Source organism: Parasteatoda tepidariorum, chromosome 3 (genome assembly GCF_982258835.1).
Source record: "Parasteatoda tepidariorum strain Cologne lab strain chromosome 3, Ptep-v5.0, whole genome shotgun sequence".
NCBI lineage: Eukaryota > Metazoa > Arthropoda > Arachnida > Araneae > Theridiidae > Parasteatoda > Parasteatoda tepidariorum.
The window spans coordinates 60,009,545-60,021,991 of NC_141757.1; the positions used below are offsets into that span (position 1 = coordinate 60,009,545).

Genomic DNA, 12,447 nt, shown 5'->3' on the forward strand with positions numbered 1-12,447 from the left:
TTATTATCACTGTAATATTTGCTTTAAATTACCAGAAAGAAACCGATTATTACCAAGTTACCTATTATTTAACCTTAATTGTTTTTCGCTCTTGGTAGTAATTTGTTCGAAGTAATCGTTTCTCATGTTTAAAGAAAATTGATTGTTTTTATTGATAATTGTTTTCCTTCAGTTTAAAGATTGTATCTTTCATTGAATGAATTCATTATAACACAGGATATAAAAAATTCAAAATATTTTAAATTAGCTTGCTGTGAGGAGTAGATTACAGATTTTTTATCAAAAATTATAAGCATTAATTTTGAAAAAAGGATTAAAATTATCAGCATTTTATTTTAATTTGATTTCAGATTAAATCTGTCTTAATGGTATATATGTTTACCAATGTTTTTATTAGAACTGCAAGTTAAAAAAATATTACGCACTAATATAAGTGAGAAATTATTTTTAAAAAACTACTTATTTTCCTAATAAATACTATTAGGAAAATAAGTAGTTTTTTAAAAATAATTTATCAGGTAAATTGAATTAATTTATCAGGTAAATTGAAAATGATGGTGGATTATCGAATTTTGTTATATTATTATTTTTTAACCTCTACGGTACTTTTAAGACATAGCATAAATACTAAGAAATCATTATTCAAAAATTATGAAGATAGAGTTATTAGATTTTGGAAAAGAATTTTTTAATGATATAGATATTTCGTATATATTTAACTTTATTTTGTTACTCTATAGCAGTGTTCCCCAACCTTTTTATCACTGCGGACCTGTCAACGTTTGATAATTTTACCGCGGCCCGTAGGAGGGGGTGGGGACGTTGATTGTTTATATTTTAGATTATTTTGATTTATTAATTTTAATTTAATTGTATTTAAACATGCCTTCAAAATAAAATACAGTTGCACCAAAAAATAAATATAAAGTGATTTAACATTACTAGAACAATAAATTAATGGGAACCCTGAGCTTGTTTCTTTGCAATGAGATGGTTCCATCTGAGGGTAATCGTTTTAAAACGTTAAAAAAATTATGTCACTACCTTCGGGAGCCCTTTTTTTAAAAAAATAAATTAAGTAATGGAACACAGATATTTTTAATTTTTGGTATAAACTTAGGAATTTAAATTCAGTTTCAATGAAATGTGCGGCCCGGTATTATAACCGGGGGTTGGGGAACACTGCTCTATAGTACAACCATATAAAAAAAAATATCTGTATGCAATTGGTTCTTGGTTTATTTCTATATTTATTTTTTTTTTTCAATTTGAAACCATTATTGAATGCATCTAGCCCTGAGGGATTTTATCAATGGGAGCTGACCACTTGATGTATGTTACCTTCGGGTTACTGCAACTTTTGTTTACCTTTATGCGATTAGTTCTTAGTTTATTTCCATATGTATATTGTTTTTTTCTTTTTCTTTTTTTTCTTTTTCAATCTGGATCCATCAATGGAAACTGATCCATTGATGTCCCCTTAGTGCTACTGCAACTTTTGTTTACCGTTATGCAATTGGTTCTTGGTTTATTTCCATATATATTGTTTGTTTTTTTTCAATTTGAAAAAAAAGGAGGGTCACCTGATTGTAAACGTTTACAGCAACACTTTTTAATGATGTAAATATTTCGTATTTATATTTAACTTCGTTTTGTTAAGCAGTTTTTCAGCTGCATAAAAAATTAAAAATTATGTACCTTAAAAGAATTTAAGAAAAAAAACAGTAACGTTCCACCCCAAATTAATTTTTAACAGGTTTGTTATCGCATTATTTAAACTTACGTATCGTTTACATTCGTTTGATGAACTATAAACAATAACAAAGGGTATCTATATAACTATAAACAATAACAAAGAGTATCTATATAACTATAAACAATAACAAAGGGTATCTGTGTAACTATAAACAATAGCAAAGAGTATCTACATAACTATAAACAATAACAAAGAGTATCTATATAACTATAAACAATAACAAAGAGTATCTATATAACTATAAACAATAACAAAGAGTATCTATATAACTATAAACAATAACAAAGAGTATCTATATAACTATAAACAATAACAAATGGTATCTATGTAACTATAAACAATAGCAAAGAGTATCTATATAACTATAAATAATAACAAAGAGTATCTACATAACTATAAACAATAACAAAGAGTATCTATATAACTATAAACAATAACAAAGAGTATCTACATAACTATAAACAATAACAAAGAGTATCTATATAACTATAAACAATAACAAAGAGTATCTATATAACTATAAACAATAACAAAGAGTATCTATATAACTATAAACAATAACAAATGGTATCTATGTAACTATAAACAATAGCAAAGAGTATCTATATAACTATAAATAATAACAAAGAGTATCTATATAACTATAAACAATAACAAAGAGTGAAAACAAACTATAACATAGAGTGGATGAGGTGATGTTTTTATTTTTTATTCCTAATCATTTGTCATCTTTTGTCAGCTTCTTTATTAGAAATGCAATTAACCAAACTAATTGGCATCGCTATTTGTTACCATTAAATCTTCAAAAATGATTATAACAGTATATTAACCCGGCTTTTTGATTCACTTTCATTCTTAGTCGTCCTTGGAGTGTCTTTTAGTATGTCGCAATCATATTCTATTTGAACTCCATATTTTTTGTGATATTTTCCTTTTATTGCTAACTCTTTTGTGTACACTAAAAAAATATTAATCGATTTACGAACAGGAAAGTTTAAGCAAATTGATTTGTTACTTAGTGACGTTAATCTTTAGAGAAAATTATTTTCTTTTAATGATATTGTTATATCGCTGTTGTTTCCATATATGGAATGCAGTTTACTGTGTACGCATATCAACTAATTGCGTAAATTGTTAGAATTTTTAGAGCGTATTGCACCATTAATATCGTTTAAATTATTGTAACCTTAATATGGTGCAATGTTATCGTATTTCTTAAACTGATTTTACATTATGACCATTAATATCGTTCAAATTGTTGTAACCTTAATATGGTGCAATGTTATCGTATTTCTTAAACTGATTTTACAATATGACCATTAAAATCGTTCAAATTGTTGTAACCTTAATATGGTGCAATGTTATCGTATTTCTTAAACTGATTTTACAATATGACCATTAATATCGTTCAAATTGTTGTAACCTTAATATGGTGCAATGTTATCGTATTACTTAAACTGATTTTACAATATGGTTCAACTTAAACGTAAATTTGGTTCGATTAATACCTTACTAAGTTGTTGTAAATTTGCACCGTGTTATGGATTTCTTATACCTTTAAAATAAATAGAGTTTTATCCAATAATAAAGTTAGTATATCCAATAGAAGTATATCCAATAATAAAGTTAGGATTTAACCTCCTCGAACCCAGCGTCCAATATCTATGCAATGTATAACAGAATTTACTAAGTAAATCTGCAAAATCTGCTGAAATTTCTACTGTCATTTAAGAAAGAATCAAAATCAAATCTGAATAATTACTTTTTAACTACGCTTTTATTTCTAGAAAAATACGTAATTATTATAAACAACTTAATATATAACTAATTTTTTAATACTACATAAATTATTACTTAAGACAACTAATAAATAATATGATAACTATCGTGTTGCCAATAGATAAAAAAATAGCTGAGTTTATGGCGCCACGTAAGAGAAATATAATCATATATAATTAAAAATCTTTAATTAACATGAATTAATAGTTTTTTTACGTAATTAATTATTTTACTTTCTTCTAAGCTACATATTTCTCAACAAGAACCATATTTTATTCCATTATTTATAGCTCTAGTCTCAGAAGGTTATAAAGATTTAGGTTACGCATTACTATTTTTATGCTTGTGAAAGAAAATGAATATCGATTCTATCGAATCTTGAAATCTTTCGTGTATAATTGGTGTACAATTTCGTATACGTGTATATGTATTTTTAGAAGTATGTTGGTTTAAAAATAAGAAACGAATTTTAGTGGGAAACTTACATTTAATTATGGTGCAAAAAGGTCAAGTTTTTTAAGGTTGATTCGTATATAACTGAATCTTGAGATTTTAGTTAATTTCTTCTTAGTTTAGCTCCTTTTTATGTTATGCAAATATTTAATTAAAAGTCGCTTATTATTTGTTATTTTAATGCAATAATAGTAGCAAAATAATTGAGTTTTGTTTATAATGTTTCTAATTTAATTTTTCTAACCTTCAAACAATGCACAATTTTCTTCTGTTCATTTGCGCTAAATTAATCATTTGTAATATTCGAGGACATTTGGTGAAAGGTTCATTAAGCATATAACTTTTTGAAATATTATCTTGAAATCTAATGAATGTTTTAATACATGCTTGGAATTTTTAAATGTTTTAAAATCGTATTAAAGTTAAAAAAAAAGATGAATTTAAATAAACAAATTAACAAACCAGGAAATAAAAATTTTTAAGCAAATTTTATGTATTTGTATGAAATTGTCAGATTTAGTTAATTAATGACACTGTTGATAACTAATGAAAACTCCAGTAATTAATTGTAATGTTGATAATCACTGATAGTGCTGATAATTAGTGATTTGCATTTCTAGTTTTGTTAATAAATGCTTGGTGTTAAAAAAATTAAGCGAGTTGATCGTAATGAATATTTTTGATAAATGATTACTGTATGTTAATTTTATTTAATAAGTTTTCATTCGTGCCATTCGAAATAAAAGAAAAGAAGTTTTCATTCGTTATTTTTAAAGTCATTTATGAGTTAATAAGATTGGGCAATTTTTAAATTCGCCTATACTCTTAGAAAAATCGGTTCAGTTTTAAACCATAATATCGGTACTTTAAATTATAATAAGGAGAAAATTTGCTGCAATTTCAATAAATTGTTAATTTTTATTATTAGACAGACAAAATTTAAGTTAAATATTGTCAACAGTAATATATTTACAAATTAAAATTTGTAAAAATTAAGGTGGTGGCATGTTGAAATGTTTATATCTCTTATTAATATTAAATGAATGATATACGTTATTAATGCTTTTTGTAAGATACGACTTTACCATATAACTACTACCATAAAATTTTACTGTATGACTTTGAATATTACAATGTTAAATTAAAGTATATTACTATATAACTTTGAATATTACAATGTTGAATTAATATGTGACTTTGATTTTTACAATGTTAAAGTATATTACTATGAAACTTTAACATTTTATAACTAAAGTTTTAAGATGTTAAATTATAGTTATATGTAACAATATATTTCATGAGTGACGTTTGATGTAAAAAAAAAGTGCTATGATTTATGATAAAACTGGCTCAGAATGCAATAAGAATACTTAATATTTAATTTAATAATTTTAATTATGATTTAATTAATTTTTTATTTTATATTGGAAGGTTAAATGAGTGTAAACAATGGCAAGGTTCCTAAAATCAGAAGAAATTTAGAAAACTTTCGGTGTATCCCTCACAGCGTGTTGTGTTTTCGAAGCAAAGTGTGACAAAGGCTCAATGAAAATATTTTAGGATCTAATTTTCACTTGATATTATCATTCATAATATTTCATGAATTTAATCAGCTAGTTAAACGCGAAATTAAACTTAAAATATTCGAAACAATCAATTCTCGGCTATTTATTTTCTTAAGCGCAATATTATAATAATATTTTTAACAAGTTATCTCGTTTTTTTTCTTTTATTTATTTATTTTTTTTTCTTTTCATTCCATATTATTTTACATATTGGTAAAGAGAAAAAATATTATTCCTTGCAGAAAAACTCTCATATAATAAATAAATAAATAACTCTCTTAAAAATGGACTCTTTGGCGTAAATTTTGGCTGGATAATAAGTCTGAAATAGTAAGCTGAAAGCCTTGTTTCGTTCGAAAATAACGCCATTTTTGCTTATTTTGATACAGTTTACAATGGGATACCAGTGGGTATCTCGATTCTGATTGGTTGTTGAAACCTGATATTTGTTTACGTTAGCAACTATTCCTTCCTTTCCATTTCTAATAAACCAATCCCGTCAAGTATCAATTCTTAAGTGACACATTCTATATTCTTTCATAATGATTCTTTAGCAAATATATTTCTATTCTTTCACTATATGTTTCTTACTTAACACGAAGACAGGCACGAAGCCATGTGGAACATAAACCAATTATTCATCGAAATTGCCAGGTACACAAAACGGTGAATATAATTTAAAACATATAAACAAATCATGGTTAATATAAAATATATAAACAAATAATAAGTTTATAATAAGTAATAGACGTAGATGAGAAAGAATTATATATTTCAACAAATTCAATGTGCTGTATGGCGCTGTATTTAACTTCACGTTAATTAACATTCTAATTGAGGTGGAGAATCTTTAGCTCAACTTTAGAACGCCATTTTGCTTATAAACGATTAGCAGGAGCTGACATCATATGTCACTTGTGTGGGTTTTCTTTTGAAGTGCAAATACCCGATTCATGCATTGCTATTTGAAAATATATTAAATTTTGAAAGAATTTCTGTTTTTATTTCTTAATCCTAATAAGTTCTATTTTTTTTACAGGCAGCTGCTGTTCAACGTATTCATTATACTTCTAGTTCATTTTACGGAAGCAAATGTAAGTGTTTTTATTCAATTTTCATTTGTTTTCATTCAACATTATATTTTAGCCTATAGGATTCCTATTTTTGCGTTTTGATAGTAAAAATTATTACCTTTAAAGTAGGATAGTATAGGCATGTTACAACTACTATATATCGCATCTGTGTAGGTGTAGAGTTTGAGATTTTATAGTTTTATATTTTTGTTTTATAGAAGTTGAGTTTTTCTCAATTTGTGAAATAAATTAAGTTAATAAAGTTTTGTTCTGAAAAAATAGGTAATTTTTTATCATACTCAACTCCTATTTCCATAATAATTTATATTTCATTCATGATTTTTAAAAATCTCATAATTGTGATTTTTAATCACAATTATGAACAACTTTGTAAAAGTAATTGTTGTGACTAGGTAAATGCGTAAAATAAACGACCAGAAGGGCATAAATGGTAGATAAATGTTTTTAATATGTATAGAGTTTTTGTTCATATTTTAGTTAAACACGCAAATGGTTGAAGGACTAATTTTTTTAAAAAGTGTTTAAATATTTCTTTTATAAATATCTTTTTAAAGAATTTAAGAAATGATATATATCATTGTATAAATTAACAAGTGAAACACATTTTGAAAATAGTTTTACTAAGTATCTTCGTAAATTTTGCACGACGCAACAAACGGATAAAATTAAAAGATAATATAAATAGATAAAAAAATAAAAAAAAGATGGTCCCAAGCGATGACCGCACCATTCTTCCTGTCATTCCATAACTATGCCTTTCGGGAGTGGAATCGATTATATTTCTAAAAAATCGCTTTGTAAATAGGCATAAAAATATTGTCACACGCGTCAATTTTAAATTTAAAATATTCATGCAGAAGTCAAAATATGAACTTTATGTAAACTAGGTTTTTAAATAACATATTGGTGCTGCCATCTCTTGGTATGCGTACAAATTAAAAAGTGAGTCCAGTAAAGTGCTCTGTAAATCTTCCAGCAATAACATGACTCCATTTTTCTCTTATGCGTCTTCACGTTATATTCACATTATGTGTCTTCAGAAGTAAGTTTAATTTTTATCTTATTTTATGCCTATCTTTAAAAAGCCATTCTATATAAATCGCACATGCAGCTTTAAATGAATCTATGAACTTGCGCGTAGAAAACGCTATTGCACTCTGCACAGGGGTCTGTTTAAAAGAAATTTGGGTCCATTAACGGACCCTTCACGAAATATTTTTTCATGAAAACGGACCCTTCACAAAATAATTTATCTTTTAATCGGACCCTTCACAAATTTGTTTATGTTCATTATTGTTCTGTTAATCGAATAAATCCTTCCCAGGAAGGGGGGGGGGGAGAAAGACAGATGTAAATGAACTAAATTTTGTCTTCGGCAGACGCTTCTTCCTTTATTCGTACCAAATATTTATATGTTGCATCGCTAATTTAGTAGCTGCAATTGCTGTTTATTTTTTAAAATTTAATTTTTTTAATTACTAGAGGGCTCCGCCCCCTGCTCGCTGACGCTCGCCAACCCCCGGAGAATTGCTTCGCAATTCTTGCTTGGTTTGCTTCGCAAAACCAAGAATGCTTTGATTTCATATATTTCAATATTAAACTGAATATTAACTGTTATCATCGAAAAGAATTAATTTTCTTAAATGCAGAATAAGCAGTGTGTCAATATCAATGTCACTTTTTTTCGTTGACTACAGTTCCTTCTATGTCCTATTTGTTCTTTAAATGAGCCAAAATTGTCAGAAATTAACATCAATGTGCAGATATAATCTTAATATGAAACTTGTTTAAAAAAAATGATAATCACAATAATACAGTCTTTGTCCCAAAGAAATGAATATATTTTTAACACATTTAATTCAATATATATATATATATATATATATATATGCAAACACTATAATATTTTTCAATAAGCAATATTGTTAAGAACAGGGTAATTTTTAAAAAAATATTTTAATAATATTCAGAAATATAATTAAATATAAATGAAAACATTAATTTTGCGGAATTAAAATAAACAATGCACCAATAGCATTTTCTTTACGCTAAATACATTTATAAATTTGACATTATATATATATATGTTATAATATTTCTCTATATACAATATTGTTAATGACAGGATCATCTTTAATAAATATTTTAATGTTCTACTTCGTTGTGCATCTTGACAATGCCACATATAATTGACCATGAGAAAAAATAGGCCGTTCAATATATAGCCCAACTTTATCGAAGGTTTGGCCCTGGGCCTTATTAATTGTTAAGGCATAAGCTAATCTAACAGGAAATTGTCGTCGATAAAGCACAAATGGCAAGGAAGAATTACTTGATAATGTCTTTAATTCTATTCTTGGAAGATTGACAATACTACCATTTTTATTACCAGTAGCAATTTGGCAAGTCAATACTCTTTTCCCTATTTTAAGAACAGTCAATCGAGTTCCATTGCAAAGGCCATCAACAATAGATATGTTCCTGATCAGCATTACAATGCATCCAACTTTTAATTTGAGCTGATGAGGTGGCAGTCCCGGGAGATTTATGGAGTTTAAATATTCAATAGAATACCTTAAAGTAGCTTCTTCTTCTCTCCCGTCTGATTTATCTACTCCATATAGTGTGGCCTTATCAATACTATAACTTATAACCTCTTCACCTGGCACACGTGATAAAATATTTTCATTAACTTTGTTAACTTCATCATTTTGCGGTGATAATATGATGTGATTAATGAAGTTAGTATTAAGACAATCGATTTTTTCAAAAAACCAAGAAATGATATCTTTACAATAAAGATCAGGAGTGCTTGCATCAAGATGTAAAAGTTCTCCATTGCCAATTGTCAACAACCAATTGGCAAATTCTTGGTTACCAGCTTTAACTCTCATATTAATTGTCAAATGAAGGATTTCAAAAAATGGCCAAAGAAAAGAGTATTTTATAGTTTCATTAATAACCTGCATATGTGTAGCTTTTTTAACGACAGGTAACACTTGTCGAAAATCTCCACCTAAAATTATTATCTTACCACCAAATGGTATCTCATTAGCTAGAAGATCACGAAAAGTTCTATCGATCATTTCTATTGCTTTTCTGGGAATCATACTTGCTTCGTCCCATATAATAACGTCAACATTTTTTAAGCGAATCTTATCACATTTTTTTAAAATACAAATCCCATCGTCACTTAGATCAATAGAATGTAAGGTTCGCATAAGTCTAATTTTATTATAGCAGAGAATAGTTTAACTTTCATAAAAATAGGTGGCAACATTCAGAGATGTAAATAGAACGCTTCGCAAACGCATATATTTCGCTGTTATTATTTTTCATTAAATACTTTTATAAAATATCTCTTCGCTTATTTACTGTATTGCATATTAATTAAATTCCTTGTCATTCAACTTTATCTTATATGCCGGAACCAGATTAAACTTACGAATTAACGTTTTAGAAAACAAATAATCAGATTAATCAATATATCAATACGAAATAAGTTGAGATGTTGTAAAACTGAAGAATGAAATTCTAACTATTTTGTGATTGGTTGCATCTCTGAAAAAGAAAATTCAGACTTGTAAATCGCTTTTTTAAGCTTGCCGTTTTCAGACATGTGATTGGCTGTTGTGAACGGCGGTTATTCTTCATTATTAACTGCAAAATCGTGCTTTAAAACTAAAATAAATAAAAATTTAAAATTATGTAAAAGATTTGAATGCCCTAAATGTCTTCCCTGAAAGATTCTGAATGAATTGATTCCTTAATCTTAGATTTTCATCACGTAGTTAAAAAGTTTTTCAGGGGACAAAATTAACTGCAAAAACTTTTTTTTAGAATAGAGAGATAATTTTACAGTGTTGAGCATAATCTTGTATGTCTTTACAATTTAAAAACTCCTTGAAAAAGTTTTTTTTGCGATAACGGATCCTATTTGCAAAAACGAACAAAACGAACCTTTACAAAAACGAACCTTTCACAAAATGTCTTCCTTTTTTGTGTAAAAACCAAAAAGGATGTTCGTGTAATAGGTATAGTTCGTCCGAGGGGTTCGTTGGTGCGCACGGTATACAGATATAAATGCAAGACTATATTTTTTTTAAAAAATAAGGAGAAAAAAAACTTTTTTGATTAGTAAATTATAGTTAATGCAAATATAGAGTAATATCTTTTTTTTTTTACATATTTTTTGAATAAGAATGCCACTACAATGTTTCCTGAAGCTTATGAAACATTGAGGGTTAGGATTGCAAAAGAGGAAGAAAATAGAATCAAAGCCTCCGACAATAATTGACAATGATCTTAATGTATTCTCAGAAGGATTAGGCCACGTCTTACGATCCATTATTTCCCCATACATCAACATTCAATCCAACATCCGTGATTTATAAATCCCCATCTATACATAAAAAAAAAGAAAGTTTCCTTCTATAAAGGAGACAATTAGTTCGTTGTACTCGACACGGGCACGTGTTTTTCTTCTTTTAAGTAGTGTCAAGGTCTTGGAAAGTGATAGCTCTTGCAGATGACATTTATGTGAGATCAGGTCACGAAGTTGATGAGAGATGGTGATCTAGATAATGAGAAAGTGCCTGAGTAATTACCTCAGTATGTGTCAATTGTAATTCCGTTTTTATTTCAATTAAGATCAGGGGCAATTAGAAGAATTCTTCTTCATTGCTTCAAGAGGTGGCAGGTGAGGGGGAAGAAATGGTGTGCTCTGCTCTACAGGAAGTATATTGTTTAAAAGTGCATTTTTATATTCCTTTCCAGGACTGTGGAGTCGGAGTCGAGGAAAATTTTGCAGGAGTCGGAGTCGGGGAAAGTTATTCTTTAAGGTCAAAAGAAGAAATGAAGTTTTCGATCTTATAAAAATTATCTAAACAAATATTTTTAATTAGTACGTGACAAAAATATTACTTAAATGAATATTGTTAAATCCAGAGTTTCTTAAACTCTGGGACTCAACCCCAATTGGTGTCACGGGTCCTGTTGCAGAGGTCGCAAAAAACTTTGTGTTGGTTTCTGTTTATATCTTATTTTTGTAGTCATGAAATAAATGCACTGTAAGAATATTTCGCTTTTAAGAGAAAAAGAGAATCTCTCTCTCCCTTTGTTTTCTGTTTTTTTTTTCCTTCTATTTTTAATTTTATTTATTTTTTAATTTTATTTTAAATCTCTACTGAACAATCAAATTTGTAAATATTCGGATTAAGGTTAATCCCAATTAATCTGCATGGTTTGAATTCGTTTAATTTCGATTTAGGACTTGCATTTAAACTTAGATTAAAACATGCATTTGGGTGGGGGGAAGAAGTATTCTAATTTCATGTACATTATTTTCTAATGAAAACTCATCAACCCTTTTTAACGCTCTCTTGATAAATTCTTCCTGTTTTCAAACAGAATTCATTAGCCTGCACTTTATCTGATAATATCTTTCCACCGATTTCTGTACTGCACGATCAAGTAAATAAAAAATAATGCTTCACACCTTTTCACGCAAGTTATGTTCATTAAATACGATAAGATCTCTCGTGGCGTGGATACAACCTGTCGATTAAGAATCAAGCAGGTGCTGTAGGATGCATTTGGAGAGAATAATAAAAAGGCAAGATGACGGATCTCTTTGATTATAAGCTTTGATAAGAATGATAATGGTTTTTAATAAAGTAATTTTCTATCATCTTCTGTTCAATATTACATTACCGCTCATTAATTTCAATATACCTTCGTATTTAGTATTATTTATTTATTTTAATTTTTTAGAAGAAAACATGCTAAATTTGATACTTGT

The 12,447-nt window shown here is 27.7% G+C and overlaps 1 protein-coding gene across 3 annotated transcripts in view; it reads left to right on the plus strand.

Annotated features, from left to right (window-relative positions):
• Positions 1-12,447, plus strand: part of LOC122270011 (papilin) — a 169,026-nt gene that overhangs the window by 109,488 nt on the left and 47,091 nt on the right. For all 3 annotated transcript variants that reach the window (XM_087159396.1, XM_043045710.3, XM_043045711.3), the window contains exon 2: positions 6,593-6,647. Coding sequence is in view for 1 of the 3 variants with exons in the window: in XM_043045710.3 (XP_042901644.2) it covers positions 6,593-6,647 (55 nt within the window). In the remaining 2 variants the exon portion in view is untranslated. The remainder of the gene's footprint in view (positions 1-6,592; positions 6,648-12,447) is intronic.